Source organism: Bos taurus, chromosome 27, assembly GCF_002263795.3.
Source record: "Bos taurus isolate L1 Dominette 01449 registration number 42190680 breed Hereford chromosome 27, ARS-UCD2.0, whole genome shotgun sequence".
Taxonomy (NCBI): domain Eukaryota; kingdom Metazoa; phylum Chordata; class Mammalia; order Artiodactyla; family Bovidae; genus Bos; species Bos taurus.
In genome coordinates this window covers 34,674,253-34,697,659 of record NC_037354.1, presented here as the reverse complement: position 1 = coordinate 34,697,659, position 23,407 = coordinate 34,674,253, and the positions used below count along the sequence as shown (strand labels likewise).

General features: G+C 37.3%; 1 protein-coding gene across 4 annotated transcripts in view; it reads left to right on the top strand.

The window, feature by feature from the left end:
- The first annotated feature begins 3,758 nt into the window (after positions 1-3,758).
- Positions 3,759-23,407, top strand: part of ADAM2 (ADAM metallopeptidase domain 2) — a 101,345-nt gene continuing 81,696 nt past the window's right edge. The window contains exons 1-4 of one of the 4 annotated variants that reach the window (XM_024986188.2): positions 3,759-3,881; positions 4,454-4,530; positions 6,790-6,845; positions 11,889-11,967. In XM_024986188.2, coding sequence (XP_024841956.1) covers positions 3,827-3,881; positions 4,454-4,530; positions 6,790-6,845; positions 11,889-11,967 — 267 coding nt within the window. In that variant the 5' untranslated portion in view covers positions 3,759-3,826. 4 annotated transcript variants of the gene reach the window in all.

Sequence of the window (23,407 nt, the reverse complement as noted above, 5' to 3'; positions counted from 1 at the left end):
TATAACAAACCCACAGCAAACATTATCCTCAATGGTGAAAAATTGAAAGCATTTCCCCTAAAGTCAGGAACAAGACAAGGGTGCCCACTCTCACCACTACTATTCAACATAGTTTTTGAAGTTTTGGCCACAGCAATCAGAGCAGAAAAAGAAATAAAAGGAATCCAGATTGGAAAAGAAGAAGTAAAACTCTCCCTGTTTGCAGATGACATGATCCTCTACACAGAAAACCCTAAAGACTCCACCAGAAAATTACTTGAGCTAATCAGTGAATAAAGTAAAGTTGCAGGATATAAAATCAACACACGGAAATCCTTTGCATTCCTATACACTAATAATGAGAAAATAGAAAGAGAAATTAAGGAAACAATTCCATTCACCATTGCAATGAAAAGAATAAAATACTTAGGAATATACACTAAAGACCTATATATAGAAAACTATAAAACACTGATGAACAAAATCAAAGAGGACACTAATAGATAGAGAAATATACCATGTTCATGGATCACAAGAATCAATATATGAAAATGAGTATACTACCCAAAGCAATCTATAGATTCAATGCAATCCCTATCAAGCTACCAACAGTATTTTTCACAGAGCTAGAACAAATAATTTCACAATTTGTATGGAAATACAAAAGATCTAGAATAGCCAAAGCAATCTTGAGAAAGAAGAATGGAACTGGAGGGATCAACCTGCCTGACTTCAGGCTCTACTACAAAGCCACAGTCATCAAGACAGTATGGTACTGGCACAAAGACAGAAATTTAAATCAATGGAACAAAATAGAAAGCCCAGAGATAAACCCACGCACCTATGGACACCTTATCTTTGACAAAGGAGGCAAGAATATACAGTAGAGAAAAGACAATCTCTTTAACAAGCGGTGCTGGGAAAACTGGTCAACCACTTGTAAAAGAATGAAACTAGAACACTTTCTAACACCATACACAAAAATAAACTCAAAATGGATTAAAGATCTAAACATAAGACCAGAAACTATAAAACTCCTAGAGGAGAATGAAGGCAAAACACTCTCTGACATATATCACAGTAGGATCCTCTATGACCCACCTCCCAGAATATTGGAAATAAAAGCAAAAATATACAAATGGGATGTAATTAAAATTAAAAGCTTCTGCACAACAAAAGAAACTATAGGCAAGGTGAAAAGACAGCCTTCAGAATGGGAGAAAATAATAGCAAATGAAGCAACTGACAAACAACTAACCTCAAAAATATACAAGCAACTCCTGCACCTTAATTCCAGAAAAATAAATGACCCAATCAAAAAATAGCCCAAAGAACTAGACATGTCTCCAAAGAAGACATACAGATGGCTAACAAACACATGAAAAGATGCTCAACATCACTCATTATCAGAGAAATGCAAATCAAAACCACAACGAGGCACCATTTCATGCCAGTCAGAATGGCTGTGATCCAAAAGTCTACAAGCAATAAATGCTGGAGAGGATGTGGAGAAAAGGGAACCCTCTTACACTGTTGGTGGGAATGCGAACTAGTACAGCCACTATGGAGAACAGTGTGGAGATTCCTTGAAAAACTGGAAATAGAACTGCCATATGACCCAGCAATCCCACTGCTGGGCATACACACCGAGGAAACCAGAATTGAAAGAGACACGTGTACCCCAATGTTCATCGCAGCACTGTTTATAATAGCCAGGACACGGAAGCAACCTAGATGTCCATCAGCAGATGAATGGATAAGAAAGCTGTAGTACATATACACAATGGAGTATTACTCAGCCATTAAAAAGAATACATTTGAATCAGTCCTAATGAGGTGGATAAAACTGGAGCCTATTATACAGAGTGAAGTAAGCCAGAAAGAAAAACACCAATACAGTATACTAACGCATATATATGGAATTTAGAAAGATGGTAACAACAACCCTGTATGAGAGAAAGCAAAAGGGACACAGATGTATAGAACAGTCTTTTGGACTCTGTGGGAGAGGGCGAGGGTGGGGTGATTTGGGAGAATGGCATCAAAACATGTATAATATCATATAAGAAATGAATCACCAGTCCAGGTTTGATGCAGGATACAGGAACCTTGGGCCTGGTGCACTGGGATGACCCAGAGGGATGGTATGGGGAGGGAGATGGGAAGGGGGTTCAGGATGGAGAACATGTTACACCTGTGGCAGATGCATGTTGATGTATGGCAAAACCAATACAATATTGTAAAGTAAAAAAAAAAAATTTTAATGTAATATTTAGGCACCGCAAAAAAAAAAATCTAAAAGGCAAAAAAAAAAAAAAATGTAAGCATTGATACAAAATGTAATTCTTGTTCATTTCTGGTGGGAATACAAATTAGTACAGTAATCTTAGAAAACTTTTTGAATGTACCTACTAATATATACACTGTGATCCAGCAACTTTACTCTAGAATACACCCAGTGTAAATCACCAAATGGCATATACCTAAGTAAAAAGTGGTATTTATAATGACAAAGGTCAATTTATCAAGAAAACAAAATATCCCTAAATGGGCACGTTAAAAAATGATACATCTTCAAAATACAAGAATCAAAAATTGACAGACCTTAATGAAATAGAGGGGCCAAACATAGTTTGTTTTGATTTTGGTTTTGGTTTTTGGTTATTTTCACTGATCCAAAATATTTTTTTAATTGAAATATAGTTGATTTACGAAATTATATTAGTTTGAGGTGTACAACATAGTGATTCAAGAATTTTTATAGATTATACTCAACTTAAAGTTATTATAAAATATTGGCTATAGTCTCTGTGCTGTGCATTATATCCCTGTAGCTCATTTATTTTATACAAAGGAGTCTGTACCTCTTAATCCTCACACCCCATTCACTCTCTTCCCCCCTTTCTTCTCCCCACTTTATAGTTTGCTTGCTATATCTGTGAGTTTGTTTCTTTATACTCGTTTGTTTTATTTCTTAGACTTCAAATATAAGTGATAACATACAGTATTTGTCTTTTTTCTATCTGACTTATTTCAGCAAGCATAATATCATTTGCAACAACGGATATGGATCTGGAAGGTATTATGCCAAATATGTTTTCTAATAGCTGCAACTATAATGAATAAAATTATAATCAATAGTAAAATAGAAAAAAAACAGATAAACATATTCATTCAATGCATGATATACAGCAACAAGAGAAAAAAATAACTGTTACTATTCACAATATGTATGGATCTCCTAATGTTAAAAGAACTTAAACACAAAAAGAATACATGATGATTAGCTCCATTTATGTAAGTTCAAAAACAGACAAAACTATTGTGTTAGAAGTAGTGATTGTCAGGGGCTACTGACAGTTGTCACAGTCTGGCAACTTTAGTATTTCTATATTTCACTTTTTGATCTGGATCTAGGTATTAATTATACTGGTCTGTTCACTTGAATATTGAGTTGTACATAAATATATTATTGATTATGTATATAATATGTTTATTTATAAATATATATATTTGTACACATTATATTATATATAAAAGTTCAGTTAAGGTACAGATGAACCTTCCTGTTCATTAGCTCTTCAACCTTCTGTTTCAAAAGTGATGCTGCACTTGCTTAGCCAGAAGGCAGAGTCACACTGGGTTGCAGCCTCCTGCACAGGCTTAGGGGCCCAGGTCGCCCACGTTGAAGAGCACACAGCATCCGGAGTCTGGACCCAGGGCTCTCCCAGCCGCCTGCCTCCTGCAGTGTGCGTGGCCGTGGCCGTGAGGCGCCTCCTCGCGCTCCCCAACCGTCCTGTAGTCAAGCCAACGGCCGTCATTCGGCCAGCATCCAGGACATCAAGCCATGTTGTGCCTTCTGTTTCTGCTCCTGGGGCTCACCGGGCTTCAGACAGACGACAGTAAGTACAAAATCCCTCTTCTGACCTGTTGGGAATGTCAGGGCTCCTTTCTAAGACGCCGGCTATCTCTGTGAAAACGCTTTCTTGACGGGAGCTCCAACTACGTAAGTCCGAAAACAGTCTCGCATTGCCTCCTTCCCCAGTCAAAATCCACTTTGGTTGTGAGGGTCTTGACCACTCTTCTTGAGACCGTAGTAAATATGTGCGATGCCGATGCCGGTGCTGGAGTACATGCCTTAAGATGATTGTTTCATAGACTGCCCTGAGTTTTTGATCTCTCGGCTCTGTATTTGGAAAGTCCAAAGGATCTGACTTTCTTTGTTCTAATAATACTTGGACCTATTGCCTCAGGGTTACCGGGAACCTGCCCACAGGACAATATTCCTAAAGCAGCATACTTATTTCTCTTGAAAAGATTTGTAATTCTAGAAAAAAGTGGATATTGAGGGTATTTGAAAAGAGAGCAGAAATGAGGGGTAGCGTGTAGAATATTATGGGTTTAGATGAGGAAATAACGAGGGAAGCTGTGAGGTGATGGATGTCGCCCCAGTAAAACATTTTGCACCTTACAGATTCTGAAAGACTACGTGTGCAGTTTACAGTTCCGGAGAAAATACGGTCAACATCAAGTGGAGGAGTAGAAACACATGTAATTAAAGCACTAACGTTTCCCACGAACTAAAAAATGCATGTGAATATTTTGTTCCTAATGAGTAAACCTGGTGTTTTTCATCCTTGCTCACTTCCTGAATTTTATATTTATCCCTAATTTTTCTTAAGTGAAAAAGCCCTTTTGAAAATGAACCAAGATTAACAGTGTTTCATAAAAATATGATGAAGTGATGCTTATATTAAAGTCCCAAGGCCCATCTTCTAAATGTTTCCCTCTTGAGTGTCTGAATAATCTCTGACTTGATCCATTTAGAGTCTCTTGACCCTCACTCACCATGCAAGATTTGGAGGATTTTTAGTTGTCGTTTAGCAAACCTATGGCATCCTTATATGGAATCATAAGCATTTGATTTAATGAAATGTTACATGAATAATTTTTACATCTTGATTGCAAACATGTTGATCATAAAGAATTTTTTTCATGCCATCTTAGTTTGTCTTGGTTCAAGTATTAGTTTTCTCTTTTTTATTCTTTGAATCAGTTGAAAGATTCTTAATCTTTTTTATTAATTTCCAGAATAATTTCTTAAGAAATGAAGTATGATTTTTGAAACAGTACACCTGAATCTTCTTTTTGATTGAGTAGTAAATGTTTAGATAATTTGAATGCAAATACTTACTTAGTAACTACTTACTGCTCACCCTAACAGATATTACAAGCTTAAAATTGTCAATATATAATTTATAAGGGAATATGTATTTAATGAAAACTTTAAATTATTTAAATAAAAAACAAGACATTTAACAGCATTTAAAGAGTGTTTTATCTTTTATGAAAAAAATCTATGGGATTACTTGGTCATATTAGAAAATATACACAGAATCTACTTAAGAGGGAAATGTCTTCAACCAGGTTTCACCAGATTCTATGACAGTAATTCCCATAAGAGAAGTATAAAAAAAATCTTTCCTCAACTGTCAAATTCATGAGGAAAAATTTTTGACTATTTTGTTAATATCTCTAATTCCAATGCCTAGAACAGTAATGAATATATAATAAGGGATTAATAGTATTTTTGAACTGATGAGGTTATCATACCTACTGATTTTACAAATGCTACAAACACAATATGCAACGTGTTATAATTATTATAATTAAGAAATTATCATAAAAGAATATTCAACTTGAAAAGGCTAAAAGATTTTAAAAATAACTGAGTGGAATATCTATGTGAAAGATAAGTGTGTAAAATCAAGAATTAACAGTAGACCAGAGGCAGCTGAAGAAATAAACAGATACAATATATAAATGGCTAAACAAAAAAGGGAGAATTAGAGGCTTATAGATACAGAATAATTAGAATTCCTAGAAAAGAGAGAGAAAAAGTCTGGAGAATAGGATACATTAAACATAGATGAACTGAGATCAGGTATCACAACACAGAATAAATGAAGTTTATTAGAAATTAGATTACATTAACACTTTCAAAGTACAAGAGAAGAACATATTTTAAATAATGTACTTCAGCAGGTAGACACTGAAACTGAGACGAAGAACAACATAAAAGCAGGGACTGGTGAAAAGTATGAATATGTATAACTCAAAATAAATTGAATATGCAATTGTAACAAATGAAAGAATACAAAGCATACATATGTCTTGATACAATGGAGAATTAAATTTTAAATAAAACTTTAAACTTAAATTTATCAGAAATCACATATATTTCAAATTGGATTTTAAAATATATACCTACAAGAGGAACACCTAAATCACAAGGGAGCAGAAAGGTCTAGCACAAAAATAAGAAAAATTGTACAAAGCAAAAGGTAAAGTAATCATTTACTATACAACCATTACTTATCAGGCAAAATTTATCAATATTAACAAAATCAGTGAATATTGCATCCAAACTTGAAACAAATTTTATAAAATCTATAAATACTAAATATGTGCAGTTAATTCTTTGCTATACTACATAAATTTTCAATTGAGTAGTTATATTCTTTTAAGTGCAAATTTTGCAATGACTTCATTATTAAACACACTTGTGGATTAAAATAATCAATGTTTTAGGTTCTATCTTATTGGCTAAACATTAAAAAAACTGTACAAATGAAGCAAATATTTTAATATTGGATTCCATTGGAATAAGTCAGTATTAAATTATATATTTTCCTCTTTTTATTTTATTAGTGTGCTTTAGGATGTGATTATTGGTAACATAAAAGGTAGTTTTCCTTTGTAACATTTTTCTCACTTTTCTTTTGCCTTTTTAATCCACTCTTCTGCCAGGTATCCTACATCATTTTAATTGAAGGGAAAACGTACACTGTGAACCTAATGCAAAAGTAGGTGACCTACATTATTTTATCACCTGTTCTCTGTTCTATTTATAATTACTGTTTATATTTATTCAGAAAGTAATTATTTTGCATTCTTTAATATTTTCAGTTGTTGGCTATTTGTCTCTTATTTTATGCTTCAGGAAAATCTTTTAAGCATATATACTAATTATCTTGAAATTTTCATTAATACATAAATATGACTTGTTTTCAAGTTCTCATATTCAACTATATTTGAAAGAACATAGTGGATTTTTGAGTGGAAAGAACAGTGATTTTTAAATTAGTTTCTACATCAGAATGTATTAAGGACTTGGAATATAACTGTAATTACCCAAACTCAATCCCATACAAGCTGAGGAAATTAGTTTTAAAAAAAGCATACCACATTTGGGAATAAAGAAAAATCAAAACTGTAGCTGTATTTTTTTCTATGGGTCCTTAAAAGTTTTAGTCAGTCTCTTTATATTATCTTCATCAAGAATATTCTAGCTTTTCTTACCACTTTCATTTGCATATATTTTACAAAAAACTCTTCCACAAAGAAATGTCCATAGATATTGATTGTGACTTCATTGAATCTACATAATACTTTTGGAGGAATTTTTCCTGTCATTCCCTTTCAATTTTTTATTCATCAGGAATTTTTTAATTGATTCTGAAACTCTTTTAATGCAATCCAAATTATTATTTTATTTGTAGGTATTATTATTTTCATATTTTAAAAGAAATCTTTGTCTCCATACAGTCATGAATTCAAGCTGCACCTTTGTCTAATAGTTTTTATTGTTTTCACTTTCATACTCAACTCTAGGATTCATCCAGAATTGATGTTTGTGTGTTTCATGAGCATGGGAATCCAGATTTGAATATTTTTTTGTATTAGCCTCCAATGAATCCAGCACATGCTACTGAAAAAATAATTTTCCCATTTCACTGTAATGAAATGTTTGTCATAATTCAAAAGAGTGTTTATGATGGGGATCTCTTTCTGGACTATTTTCTCTAATTTTAGGTTTACTCCCGAGCCCTATTTATCTGTACAGACATCACACAGTATTAAGTACTGTACTAAGTCTAGCTGTGTTCAACAGTTTTAAGATGCTCTTGTTTTTCTTGATCCTTTAATTTTCCATATTATGTCTGAAGTCATTTTTGTCTTTTGTACATTTTATTTTTATATTCCTTTTTCCTTCATTGTCTCCACTTTAATGAATCTATGTTTTATATGATACCATTTTCTCTAAATTAAATAATTCTTTGTTATATATCTTTTTACTATTCTTTAGTAGTTTCTCTAGACTATCATATTAGTTCCTGAATTATTGAATCTAATATAAATTATTACTTTTACAAGTTACTCTACATTGTTGAAGGCTTCCTTGGTGTCTCAGATGGTAAAGAATCTGCCTGCAATGCAGGAGATACTGGTTCAATCTCTGGATTGCAAAGACTCCCTGGAAAAAAAGTGGCTACCCACTCCAGTGTTCTTGCCTGGAGAATTCCATGGACAGAGGAGCCTAAGTGGGCTGCAGTTCATGGAGTCAAAGAGTCAGACACAACACACATACGTTGTTAGATCATTAAGCCTTTTTCATTTCATTTGTCTTCTGCTTTTTCATTATTTTTCTCATATGCTTTTAAGCTCCAATGTACTATTAGGATTATTTTTGTACAGTATATGTCCCTTTATAATTAAGCATGAATTTGCTCATTCTGGTGCTCTTCATTTTTCCTTCATTTGTTTCTATCTGCAGTTAGTTTCTGTATGTCTTGGGAATTCTCTTCACTTCTATTGTAGGTCTGCTTGTTTTTGCTTAGCGTGCATTCAGGGTTAAACATTAGCCTTATTCTTTTTCTTACTTTAAATATTTCAATTTATTGTATATCAAATTTACTTAAGTTGAAAATATACAAAAATGATTATATATATATATATTTTTTTAAGTAAAGGATTTAGAAAGAAGTTCACAAAAAAAGTTCACAGTAAAATTCCTGAGCAGTGGGATTGCAAGTGATTTTTTTTCTATGTACATTTATGCATTTTTCTAAATTTTCTAGAACATACAGTTTCCTGTGTCACTTGTAACAAATCACCACAAATGCAGTGGATTACAACAGAAATTTATTGCCTTACATTTTTGGAGGCCAAAATTCTGCAATTAGTATCAGTGAGACAAAATTAAGATGTCAGCAGGACTAGGCTCCCTGGGAGTAGGCATAGCGTGTCTTCCACCGCTCCCTGCTTCTGATGGTTGCCAGCTTTCCTTGGCCTGTAACCTTATCATTTGAATCTTCAGGACCAGCATCTTTCAAATCTCTCTCTGCTCCATCTTCACCTCACCTTTCCCTTTGTGGGCAGTTAAACCTCTTAAAAAAAAAATTAGATGAATTGAGAGAGTAGCAGTGAAACATATGCACTGCCATGGGTGAAACAGACAGCTAGTGGGACGCTACTGTGTAGCACAGAGGGCTCAGCCTGGTGCTCTGTGATGACCTAGAAGATGGGGTGGGAGGGGCTGAAGAGGGACTTGCAGGAGGGAGAGGGATATATGTGTCCTTATGGCTGATTTGCACTGTACATCAGAAGCCAACACAACATTGTAAAGTAATTATCCTCCAATTAAAAATAAATCTTAAAAAATCAAAAACACGAAAGAAGATAATTTTATGTGAGTATGGTTGGTTTACAATATTGTGTTAGTTTCTACTTTACAACAAAGTGAATCAGCCATACATATACATATATCCCCTCTGTTTCAGATTTCCTTCCCATTTAGGCCACCACAGACCATTGAGTAGTTAGTTCCCTGTGCTATACAGAAGGTTCTCGTTAGTTATCTATTTTATACATAGCGTCAACAGTGTATATACATCAATCCCAGTCTCCTAATTCATTCCACCCCTCTCTTTTCCCTCTTGGTGTTCATATGCACATTTTTCTTTTTTTTTTTCAACTGTGTCTAACCTTATTCTTAAAAACATTTTTGCTGGAATAACTTCTGGGATGACCTTTTTAAAGTGACTTTTGTCCTTTAAAAGTATTTATTTCATTGTCTTCTGGTTTTCTTTCCTCATTTGTATTGACAACTTAAGCTCTCAGTCTAAGTGCTCTTCCTTGAAGGGTACATCTTTTTCTTCTAAATACTTAGAAGGTTTTAGTTTGGTTTTCATCAGCCTTTAAAACTAGTAATGTAGGTGTAATTTTTCTTTGCTTTTATCATGTTTGAATAAAATAGGATTTATTGAGTCTATACCACCAATTTTGAAAAAAAAATGGTCTTATTTTGAGAGATTTAAGTTTAGCTCCTTGGCTACTCTGTGCAACTTCAAAATTTGGCAAATGATTTTACAGGGAAAGAAGCTATGTATTTGATACAACTTAAATATTCATATGATTATTCAAGAACTGCACAGCCACCAAAAGTTCTGCTGGTTTCTAGACTCCTCAGTAATAGCTTCCTCCCTTGGCCAAGCATAGATATATGACTTCTTTCTTTGCAAAAAAAAAAAAAAAAAACAGTACCTGCATATCACTAGTTAAGTCTCTTCATAGGGCTTTCAACACAGAATCTGTGCATCCCCTGGAGCTCCACTCCATTGTATGTTACTTTTTCTTTTTGCTACAGGAATGAGAAAAATTTTGTTCTGCTTGTCAGTGGTTTGGCTCTTTGAACTTTTGCTTTAACAGATCCAGACTGCCATGAGTCCCCAGTCTTTATACTATACATATTGGGAAAATGAAAATGAAATGCCGACACCTACCTTTTCTTTTTCTAGAGACTTTTAAACATCCTCTTCCCACGTTTACAAATAATGTATTTTTTAATTACTTTACCATATTGTATTGGTTTTGTCATACATCAGCATGAATCCTCCACAGGTGTACACGTGTTCTGAATCCTGAACTCCCCTCCCACCTCCTTCCCCATACCATCCCTCTGGGTCATCCCAGTGCACCAGCCCCTTTAAAGTGAGATCCCTACCTTGTCTGTTGACTTTATGTCACGTCAGTTCAATATTTGTTGACTGTTATTTTCCAGATATTTTTAAAGAGCTTGAATTACAGGAGTAAACAAAATGCATATGAATTTTATATTATCAGATGAGACTAAAAATAATGTGATTTAAAAAGGGGATTAGAAAGAATACTAGAAGGTGACACATGCTTAAGCAAAATTATAGAGCAAAGTAAGAAGTGTCATTTGAAAACCATATGCTTCGATAATTGGGAAAGTTGCCAAGTTTTATAAACTTGTTGAGAGAAACCTCAGGGAGATGAGGGTATATAAGCAAAGACCTGAAGTAGGTGAGACAACCAGCTATGTTGAAAAACATCCCAGGAAGAGGCAACAGCTAGTGCAAATACCCTGAGATGGAAGTTTGCCCGTTGTGTTTAAAAACAGCAGGGAGGACAGTGTGACAGTCAGGTGAATGAGGAGAGGTCTGAAGACTAGAAATTTTGAGCCAGATTAGAACTGTGTGTGTGTGTGTGTGTGTGTGTGTGTGTGTGTGTTAGTCACTCAATCATGTCCGACTCCCTGTGACCCCATGGACTGCAACCCGCCAGGCTCCTCTGTCCATGGAATTCTCCAGGCAAGAATACTGGAGTGGGTTGCCATTTCCTTCTCCAATGTGAATTTTATTTTATTTTTTTGTTGTTGTTGTTATTCAGAATTCTGACTTTATTTTTATTTATTTTTTTTACTTTACAATATTGGTTTTGCCATACATCAAACTTTTAGTAGTAGTAGTATAGCCGCTAAGTTGTGTCTGACTCCCGTGACCCCACAGACTGTAGCCTGCCAGGCTCCTCTGTCCATGGGATCCTCCAGGCAAGAACACTGGAGTGGCTTGCCATTTCCTTCTCCAAAAGTAGAACTAAATTCTTGTATTCAGAGAATCTCTCTGTCTCCTTTCTCTCCCTTTCTCTCTCTCTTCCTATCTATAATAAATATAATAAAAGAAATATCTTTTCAAAATAAAATCTAGGAAACACATTTTCCCTTAGATATTTATTTAATTTTCCATGAAAATCTTATTTTACAGAGCTTTCTTACCTCATAATTTTAGAGTTTATGGTTACAGTGGCACAGGAAGTATGAAACCTCTTGAACATGAGTTCCAGGTACGTTTTATTGTCTGTTTTACCTTTATTATATGAGCTGCTGTGATCATCTTACTTAGGGTCCACATGGTGCTAGAATGGAAAGGGCTGGAGTTTTGTTTTGGCATAAATATAACCATTTCCTTTTGATGATGTGTTTTCAGTTAGCTGTGTGACACAGATGGTTAAACAAACCGCTTATGACCGTGATGCATTTAAGCTACTGTTTCATGATGGCTTCCCTGGTGGCTCAGACGGTAAAGTGTCTGCCTACAATGCAGGAGACCAGGGTTCGATTCCTGGGTCGGGAAGATACCCTGGAGAAGGAAATGGCAATCCACTCCAGCACTCTTGCCTGGAAAATCCCATCAATGGAGGAGCCTGATAGGCCACAGTCCATGGGGTCACAAAGAGTCAGGCACGACTGAGCGACTTCACTTTCTTTTCTTTCTTTCTTTTCATGATGCTGATGGATGTGGTAAAAGGGTTGAATATGGAGTGAGATACTTACAATGAGAGAACATGACTGGAGTCAGGAAAGCTAAATCTGGAAGAAAAGGAGAATCCAAAGACTTATCTGAAGTATGTTCAGGGACCAAAGAAGTACACATGTTACATTTCATGCACATTAAGGAATATACTACATGTTCATCTGTTTGGAATATCCAGAGCTTCATTTAATAAAGCCTGTGATTTGTTGTAAAAAATAATGTAGAAGGATGCATAGAACTTTAGGGATTACCCATTCCTGAAATGCTGTTTTTGCTTTTTCCATTTACCTTGCCTCACCAATACCTGAAACATACGGTGATACCTACTCTCGGAGAAATCCACACAGAAATGGTTTTAAGCCAAGCCTTCAATGGAATAAGGTGGCCCAGGAAATTGGTTTTAAGATGGCAGGAGGCATATCTCCATTCCTCATGGGGAATGGGTCTAGGACCAGTGACTCTGAGATAGCTAAGTATGTGCATAGCATGAAACACCTGGGCAGGAACACAGCAAGCAGGAGAAGGATATGAGCGGGCCAGGCCGTGAAAGATATGCTGTGCCATGGAAATCCATGTGGACTTCATCCCTACTGACACAGGGAGCTGCTGGGGAAATATCAGCAAGAACTAGCCTAGCCATGTTCACACTCGCCAGTGGCTGTTCAGTTAGCATATAGAGGGTGAGCCAGGGAAAGAGGTGGAAGGCCTTGCTAGCTTGGGAGAGCAGAAAAGAGATGACCGCAAGTGCTGTGCACGTGTGGCAACTGGGGAACGAAGAGGCTCATCCAGTGCAGCCTCTAATACCCGCACCAGAAGGTCTGGTTAACTAAGGTGGTAGGAATGGGTGAGCACCAGCATCCTTTTATCACTGCTTTCTCTTTGCCTGGTTTCAGTTACTTGCTGTCAGCCAGGTGGCACTAGTGGTAAAGAACCCGCCTATCAACGTCAGAGATGCTGAAGATGTGGGTTTGATCCCTGGAGAATAAAATGGCAACCCACTCCAGTATTCTTGCCTGAGAATCCCATGGACAGAGGAGTCTGGCAGGCTACATAGACCATGGGGTCACAAAGAGTCGAACACGACTGAGCGACTTAGCACGCACAAATACCTGTTTGATTTTTTGTTTGCAATCCTGATTTCTACATAGCAAATTATACCACTGTGTTGGAGTGAAAGCATTTTTATAGACTAAGCTCTTAACAGGGAAAATAATAAACATGCTGTGTTTTTTAACTTTTGCCCAACAGAGTAGGCAAATACATGTGAATCGTCTATGGAGTTCTCTATACAAATGTATAAATAATGCATACTGTCTAGAAGTCTTATGATACATACACTTATGCATATATACATATATAATAGACATACTGTGTGGCATTGTGTGTGTGTGCGTGTGTGTGTGTGAGTGTGGTAAAGGAGAGTGTGTGCATGCTCAATCATATCCAACTCTTTGTGACCCTATGGACTATAGCCCACCAGGCTCCTCTGTCCATGGGATTCTCCAGGCAAGAATGCTGGAGTGGGTTGCCATTTTATTCTCCAGGGATCAAACCCACATCTTCTATGTATCCTGCACTGGAAGACATATTTTTTTTTTTACCACTGAGCTACCTTGGAAACCTCAAGAGGGAGAGAGACAGAGCTAAAAAAAAGAAAAATAGAGACGATAATATGCACGTGGCTGCAATGTCCCACACCTAATTTTTATGTGATTCTATATACCTAACACATAACTCTATTTCCTCCCTCCCCAGGAGATAGTCATGGAAGACAAATGTATAATTAAAAAGACAAATCAAAGACTGTTTTAATAATAACCTGAATGTAGTAAGTTATTGAATGCTGGCCTCAAATGCCATGTTGGCAAAGTATGTTTGCCAAAGCTTCAACCCTATCTTCAGTGTAGGAAAACTCAGGAGGGTTTATTAAATTAGGCTAGAAGCATATAAATTTGTTTTTCATGAATTCCACAAATGATTTGCATCCCTAAAATCTTACTAACTAAAGGCTTATCTATAAGAAACCAAATCAACCTATCAGACACAGAATTTGTTCCCTGATCATTTCAGTTCAGTTACTCAGTTATGTCCAACACTTTGTGACCCCATGGACTGCAGCATTCCAGGCTTCCCTATCCATCAGCAACTCCCAGAGCCTACTCAAACTCATGTCCATCAAGTCGGTGATGCCATCCAACCATCTCATCTTCTGATGTCCTCTTCTCCTCCTGCCTTCAATCCTTCCCAGCATCAGGGTCTTTTCCAATGAGTCAGTTCTTTGCATCAGGAAGCCAAAGTATGGGTGTTTCAGCTTCAGCATCAGTCCTTCCAATGAATATTCAGGACTGATTTCCTTTAGGACGGACTGGTTTGATCTCTTTGCAGTCCAAGGAACTCTCAAGAGTCTTCTCCAACACCACAATTCAAAAGCATCAATTCTTCATTGCTCAGCTTTCTTTATAGTCCAACTCTCACATCCATACATGACTACTGGAAAAACCATGGCTTTGGCTAGACAGACCTTTGTCAGCAAAATAATGTCACTGCTTTTTAATATGCTGTCTAGGCTTGGTCATCACAGGGTTGTTCCCCATGTCTGCAGCTTACTTTATGATCTCTTCAGGACAGAGAGAAACTCATAGTGGTCAAAAAGTAAAATTACAAGATGGCATAACAATCTGAAATATGTATGCATATAAAAATAAATGTCAAACTATAGGAGGCAGAAATTGACAGAAATGAAAAAAAATTATTATTATTAAAGATTTAGACTTTTCTCTCTGTGGTGCTAGTGATAAAGAATCCACTTGCCAATGCAGGAGACCCAAGAGATGAGGGTTTGATCCCTGAGTCGGGAAGATCCCTGAAGTAGGAAATGCCAATCTGCTTCAGTAGCCTTACCTGCAGAATCCCCTGGACAGAGGAGCCTGGCAGGCTATAGTCCATAGAGTCACAAAGAGTCAGACACAACTGAATATGCATGCCCACCCCCACACACACACACACTCTCTCTCTGTCTCTCTTTCTCTCTCGATAATCAATAGGTGAAGTAGGAAGAAACTCAGCAAATATGTTGATGACTTGAACAGAACTATCAATCAACTTGATCAGATCAAAATTTGTAGGAGACACACACAACATTCTTACTGTTGCTATTTATACACATTCATTTTGAGTGCTAATAGAAGACTAAACAAGGTATGGTAAAGGAAAACAGGGCAAAAAAATGACAATGAAAAAACTGGGAAAGGAAATTGTATAAAAATAATAAACTTTTGATTATTCTATCAAAATTTTATTCTCTGCTGACCTAAAATGATTTATTTATTGATTTCCAACTTTTCTAATCAACTTATGTATAAGATTGATATAATTTACTGATAATTTTGAAGATAGATATGTTATCAGTCTGGACAATATAAACCACATTTGCAGGAAAGTAGTCGAAAACCTGGAGGAAAGGAAGATATTTTCTCTTGATTGTATAAAGTATGATTTATGCAGATGAAGCTGTATATGAACCCACAGTCAAGAAATACAAATATGATGATAAACCAATGAAGTATCTAAAAAATGTAAGAAACTGTTAGTCTATGTCTAAAGAAATCACTCAAAAATTTGCACATAGAAAGTTTAATATAGAGAATTAAACAGGGATTAGACTAAAAAACAAGAAGTAAAGAGAACTTTAAAGGACATAGGAATATCAGATAGAAGAAGCAGTTGGCAGCCTTCAGTTCAGTTCAATTCAGTCGCTCAGTCGTGTCCAACTCTTTGTGACCCCATGAATCGCAGTACACCAGGCCTCCCTGTCCATCACCGACTCCTGGAGTTCACTCAGACTCACGTCCATCAAGTCAGTGATGCCATCCAGCCATCTCATCCTCTGTCGTCCCCTTCTCCTCCTGCCCCCAATCCCTCCCAGCATCAGAGTCTTTTCCAATGAGTCAACTCTTCACATGAGGTGGCCAAAGTACTGGAGTTTCAGCTTTAGCATCATTCCTTCCAAAGAAATCCCAGGGCTGATCTCCTTCAGAATGGACTGGTTGGATCTCCTTGCGGGCCAAGGGACTCTCAAGAGTCTTCTCCAACACCACAGTTCAAAAGCATCAATTCTTCAGAGCTCAGCTTTCTTCACAGTCCAACTCTCACATCCATACATGACCACTGGAAAAACCATAGCCTTGACTAGATGGATCTTTGTTGGCAAAGTAATGTCTCTGCTTTTGAATATGCTATCTAGGTTGGTCATAACTTTCCTTCCAAGGAGTAAACGTCTTTTAATTTCATGGCTGCAATCACCATCTTCAGTGATTTTGGAGCCCAAAAAATAAAGTCTGACACTGTTTCCACTGTTTCCCCATCTATTTCCCTTGAAGTGATGGGACCAGATGCCATGATCTTCGTTTTCTGAATGTTGAGCTTTAAGCCAACTTTTTCACTCTCCACTTTCACTTTCATCAAGAGGCTTTTTAGTTCCTCTTCACTTTCTGCCATAAGGGTGGTGTCATCTGCATATCTGAGGTTATTAATATTTCTCCTGGCAATCTTGATTCCAGCTTGTGTTTCTTCCAGTCCAGCATTTCTCATGATGTACTCTGCATATAAGTTAAATAAACAGGGTGACAATACACAGCCTTGATGTACTCCTTTTCCTATTTGGAACCAGTCTGTTGTCCCATGTCCAGTTCTAACTGTTGCTTCCTGACCTGCATACAGATTTCTCAAGAGGCAGTTCAGGTGGTTGGCAACCTTAGGATGGGTTAAAAAAGCCTGTTTCTTTACCCCAGAGTTGGGATTGCTGAAAATGGCATGACCATGGATCTTCAAATAGCAGCAGTCACTGTGGTGCTGTTCCAAATGATGTTGCTGTGAAATTTCTCTTCAGAACCATCCAAGGGAAATCTGCCCTTTGGGTAGCCAGGAGAGCTGCTCACGAGATGTCTCACCAAAGTCACTTTACTGCGGAAGGAGAGGGGCCTCGACGGATGGAAACTACTGGCTGAAGGGTGTTAGTGACCACCAGTCACTGAAGCATCCTGGCTTTGCCACAGCTGTACTCTCTGTAGGAGCCTACCAAGCTAGCACCCTGGAACCAGACAGCAAAGCTGTCTTCCCGTGCTCACCAGCACCCCTTACTAGCAAAGCTTGCTCCATAGCAAAGGAAAAAATAAAATTAAGGGGCCCATATTCATTTGTACAAAGCAGGCAAAAGGTTAATTTGAAACTGAGTTGCAATGCATTAATAATCAACAGAGCCTTACAACTTAGACTATTCAGTTTCCATATGCATTCATTAAAAAAAATTTTTTTTTTTGGCTGTGCCGGGTCTTCGTTGCTGTGCAGGCTTTTCCCTAGTTGTGGCAAGAGAGAGCTACTCTTTGTGGTGGTGGTGCGGGCTTCCCACTACTGTAGTTTCTCTTGTTGTGGAGCACAGGCTCTAGGGCACAGGCTCAATAGTTGTGGCACACAAGCTTAGTTGTTCCATGGCCTGTGGGATCTTCCCATACCAGGGACTGGAACCTGCGTCTCCTGCATTGGCAGGAGATTCTTTACCACTGAGCCAGCAGGGAAGCCCCCCATATGTATGTATTTGAACTCTGAAAAAGCAACAGAATCACCTATTTCTAGTTAACAACATTCAACCAAACTTTTCACAATTAAAGCAATTTTCATTATTCCACAAATTGATGAGACACACAATCACGTGTCATTGTGTCCATTGGTAGCAATATTAAGCTGTCCACAAATTGTTACAGTCCCTCTGAATACTGTGTTAACATGAGGTTAAATTAACTTGTAAAGTTAACTTCCAACCACTTGTATGTAAGCTGATAATAGGAAGAGGGGGGGAAAGAAGAAAACGGTTGGTACGTACAAATAAAGATACATATGCATGTGACAAGCCAAAAGAACATACGCAAAGCTGCTAGTCTTCGCTTCTGTGATCAGTTATGATTGCTGTGTATGACTTCTTTTTCCCACCACCTGCTCCCCATTTCCATTGCTCTCAACAGGACCTACCTAAGCTTCTTATGGATGTTTACCTAGCAGAAAAGCACAAATCTTCATTCCCAAAGGGTCTGCATCCTTAATCATATCTTATTTTGGTTACTGTTATATTCAAGTAAATTGAAGACATAGCACTTCTTTAAGCAACAGTTTTCCCTACTGTGTTCAGAGTCAGTCACTCCAGCCACTGGGTTAGCCTGCTCATTTGTACAGTGCCATTTGTACAGTAGCTCAAAATATCCAGGTGGAAGTTTCATCTTCCAAAGTAGTAGAATCATTATTGTGTCCCCGGGTGAATAAATTCCCCACTGTGGCTGGGAGCTAAAAGTTACTATGGTAGAAAGCAAAAAAGCTACAAAATAGTTATTAGGTATAATGTTGGGAAGGTGAGACTCCCATTTCAACACCTTATATCTGGACAAATGTATTGAAGCTCTCAGTGAAACTTGCCATATACTGGTCTCTGATGCAAACAGAACCCCAGCCTTTCAGAGTAATGTCTCCCAACTACCATGGTAAAAGTGTTCAGTAAGCTAGTCTACCTTTAAATTAGATCAGCCACTTCCAGATGATAGAATATATGGTTAGATATGTACATAAACCAATGGTGGTGGTGGTGATTTAGTTACTAAGTCGTGTCCGACTCATGGACTGTACTGGCCAGGCTTCTCTGTCCATGAGATTCCCCAGGTAAAAGTACTGGAGTGGGTGGCCATTTCCTTCTCCAGGGGATCTTCCTGACCCAGGGATCAAACCCGGGTCTCCAGCATTGCAGGCAGATCTTTACTGACTGGGCTATGAGGGAAGCCCACATAAACCAATGGCTACACTTAATTCACTGAAAAATAAGTTTCTATATCAGACACAACACTGCAGAAGCCATGGCAGTGGATAGGCTTTCTGTGAGTTCACGAGTGCTGGTGCTAGAAGAGGCACCATGGACAGAGAAGGTAGTTTGTGCTTTTCTATAGATTTATTGATTTACCAATATCATGTAATGTTGGCATATGATGATTCTTAGCACTCCCTAAATAATCCTGCTATAAGGGTGGTAGTAATACCCCACTTTTATTTCTGATTTTAGTAATTTTGTTCTTTTAGTAGTCAATGTATCTTAAGAATTGTCAATTTTAACTTTTCAAAGAGCCACCTTTTGCTTTCATTGACCTATTTATTCCTATTTAATTTCACTCTGCATTATTTCCTTTCTTCTGCTTAATTTAGATTTAGCTTGTTCTTTCTTTTCCTGAGTTATAGGTGGTTGGATTGGTATTACTTTATCTTTTTTAATTGTTAATATATGTGTCAATCTATATATATTTATCAAAAGCACTAACTTTTGCCACATCCTATACTTTTTAAGTATGGAGTTTCTTCATTTTTATTTTCCTCAAATATCTTCTGGTTTCATATTTGATTTCTCCTTTAATCCATGGGTTATTTAGAGATACGATGTTTGATTTCCACATGTCTGTGAGTTCATCCAAATGTTTTCTGTCAGTTATTTCTTAAAAAATGTCATTATTATCAGAAAGCATACTTTTACTAGTTCTGTACTTTTAAATTGAGGCTTTTTTAATGCATGAGCATATGATCTCTCCTGGAAAATATGTTCAGGTTAAGAAGAATGCGTATCTTGTTTTTCTTTGGCAGAGCATTTTACAGATGTCTTCTAGGTTTACTTTTGTTATTGTTAAGTTACTCAGTCATGTCTGACTCTTTGCAGCCCCATGGACTGCAGCACGCCAGGCTTCCCTGTCCTTCATCATCTCCCTGCGTTTTCTCACATTCATGTCCATTGCACGGATGATGCCATCCAGACATCTCACCCTCTGTCATCCCCTCCTCCTCCTGCCTTCAATCTTTCCTAGAATCAGGTCTATTCCAATGAGTCAGTTCTTTCATCAGGTGGCTAAAGTACTGGAGCTTTAGCTTCAGCATCAGTCCTTCCAATGAACACCCAGGACTGATTGCCTTTAGGATGGACTGGTTGGATCTCCTTGCTGTCCTAGGGACTCTCACGAGTCTTATCCAACATCACAGTTGGAAAGCATCAATTCTTTGGCACTCAGCTTTCTTTATGGTCCAACACTCACATCCATTCATGACTACTGGAAAAACCATAGCTTTGACTATACAGACCTTTGTTGACAAAGTGATATTTCTGCTTTTTAATTCACTGTCTAGGTTTGTCCTAGGTTTTCTTCCAAGGAGCAAGTGTCTTTGAATTTCATGGCTGCAGTCACCATCTGCAGTGATTCTGGAGCCCAAGAAAATAAAGTTTTTCACTGTTTCCTTTGTTTCCCCATATATTTGCCATGAAGTGGTGGGACCCAATGGCGTGATCTTCCTTTTGTGAATGTTGAGTTTTAAGCCAGCTTTTTCACTCTCCCCTTTCATCTTTATCAAGAGGCTCTTTAGTTCTTATTCACTTTATGCCATAAAGGTTATGTCATCTGCGTATCTGAGGTTATTGATATTTCTCCCAGCAAGCTTGATTCCAGCTTGAGCTTCATCCATTTCACATGAAGTACTCTGCATAAAAGTACTCCACATAAAAGCAGAGAGATAATATACAGCCTTGACGTACTCCTTCCCCAATTTGGAACCTTCATTGTTCCATGTCCAGTTCAAACTGCCGCTTCTTCACCTGCATACAGGTTTCTCAGGAGGCGTGTAAGGTGGTCTGGCATTCCCATTTCTTTAAGAATTTTCCATAGTTTGTTGGATCCAAAGTCAAAGCCTTTATTGCAGTCAATGAAGAAGAAGTAGATGTTTTTCTGGAATGTTCTTGCTTTTTATATGATCCAACGGATGTTGGCATAAATTAACTGGGTTTCCTTAATTTATTTTTTAAAATCTTGTATTTCCTTGCTAATCTTCTACCTAGCTGTTCCATGGATCACTAAAAGTGGAATAGAAAGAAAAAGTGGAATAGAATAGAAAAGAAAGAAAGAAAGAAAAGAAAGAAAAAATCAACCAATTTTTAATGTACTATGGTGCTGTTACCTGTGTTGACAAGTGTTATATCTTCCTGATGTGTTGAACTTTGTATTATTATAAAATATTGCTCATTATCTACTAACATGTTTTTTGTTTTTAAAGTCTGTTTGTCTGATATACACTATAATGTTAGGTCGCTAGTTGCGTCCAACTCTTTGTGATCCCATGGACCAGTTTCCTCTGTCCATGGATTTCCCAGACAAGAATACTGGAGTGGGTTGCCGTTTCCTCCTCTAGGGGATCTTCGACCCCAGGAGACCCAGGAATTGAACCCATGTCTCCTGTATTGGCAGGAAGATTCTTTACCATCTGAGTCACCACCAGAGTAACTTGGTATAAATGTGGTCAATCCCATTTGCTCAAGATTGCTATTTGCATGATATTCTTTTTTATTCCTTTAATCAGTCTATGTCTTTGAAATTAAAGCCAGTTATCTAGTAACAGTTTACAGTTGTGTCTTTTTTTTAACTTAATCTGACAACCTTTGCATTTATTTATTGGATTTATTTATTGGGGTTTATCATCTGAGCCACCAAGGAAGTCTCATGAACTCCTTATTGCCAAATTCAGACTTAAATTGAAGAAAGTAGGGAAAACCACTAGACGATTCAGATATGACCTAAATCAAATCCCTTTTGATTATACAATAGAAGTGAAAAATAGATTTTAGGGACTACATCTGATAGACAGGGTGCCTGATGAACTATGGACTGAGGTGACATTGTACAGGAGACAGGGATCAAGATCATCCCCATGGAAAAGAAATGCAAAAAAGAAAAATGGCTGTCTGAGGAGGCCTTACAAATAGCTGTGAAAGAAGAGAAGCAAAAAGAAATGGAGAAAAGGAAAAATATAAGCATCTGAATGTAGAGTTCCAAAGAATAGCAAGGAGAGATAAGAAAGCCTTTCTCAGCGATCAATGCAAAGAGATAGAGGAAAACAACAGAATAGGAAAGACTAGAGATCTCTTCAAGAAAATTAGAGATACCAAGGGAATATTTCATGTAAAGATGGGCTCGATAAAGAACAGAAATGGTATGGACCTAACAGAAGCAGAAGATATTAAGAAGAGATGGCAAGAATACACAGAAGAACTGTACAAAAAAGATCTTCACGACCAAGAAATCACAATGGTATGATCATTCACCTAGAGCCAGACATCCTGGAATGAGAAGTCATGTGGGCCTTAGAAAGCATCACTACAAACAAAGCTAGTGGAGGTGATGGAATTCCAGTTGAGCTATTTCAAATCCTCAGAGAAGATGCTGTGAAAATGTTGTACTCAATGCCAGCAAATTTGGAAAACTCAGCAGTGGCCACAGGACTGGAAAAGGTCAGTTTTCATTCCAATCCCAAAGAAAGGCAATGCCAAAGAATGCTCAAACTACCGCACAATTGCACTCATCTCACACGCTAGTAAAGTAATGCTCAAAATTCTCCAAGCCGGGCTTCAGCAATACGTGAACTGTGAACTTCCAGATGTTCAAGCTGGTTTTAGAAAAGGCAGAGGAACCAGAGATCAAATTGCCAACATCTGCTGGATCATGGAAAAAGGAAGAGACTTCCAGAAAAACATGTATTTCTGCTTGATTGACTATGCCAAAGCCTTTGACTGTGTGGATCACAACAAACTGTGGAAAATTCTGAAAGAGATGGGAATACCAGACCACCTGATCTGCCTCTTGAGAAACCTGTATGCAGATCAGGAAGCAACAGTTAAAACTGGACATGGAACAGCAGACTGGTTCCAAATAGGAAAAGGAGTACATCAAGGCTGTACCTTGTCACCCTGCTTCTTTAAATTATATGCAGAGTACATCATGAGAAATGCTGGACTGGAAGAAACACAAGCTGGAATCAAGATTGCCAGGAGAAATATCAATAACCTCAGATATACAGATGACACCACCCTTATGGCAGAAAGTGAAGAAGAAATAAAGGGCCTCTTGAAGAAA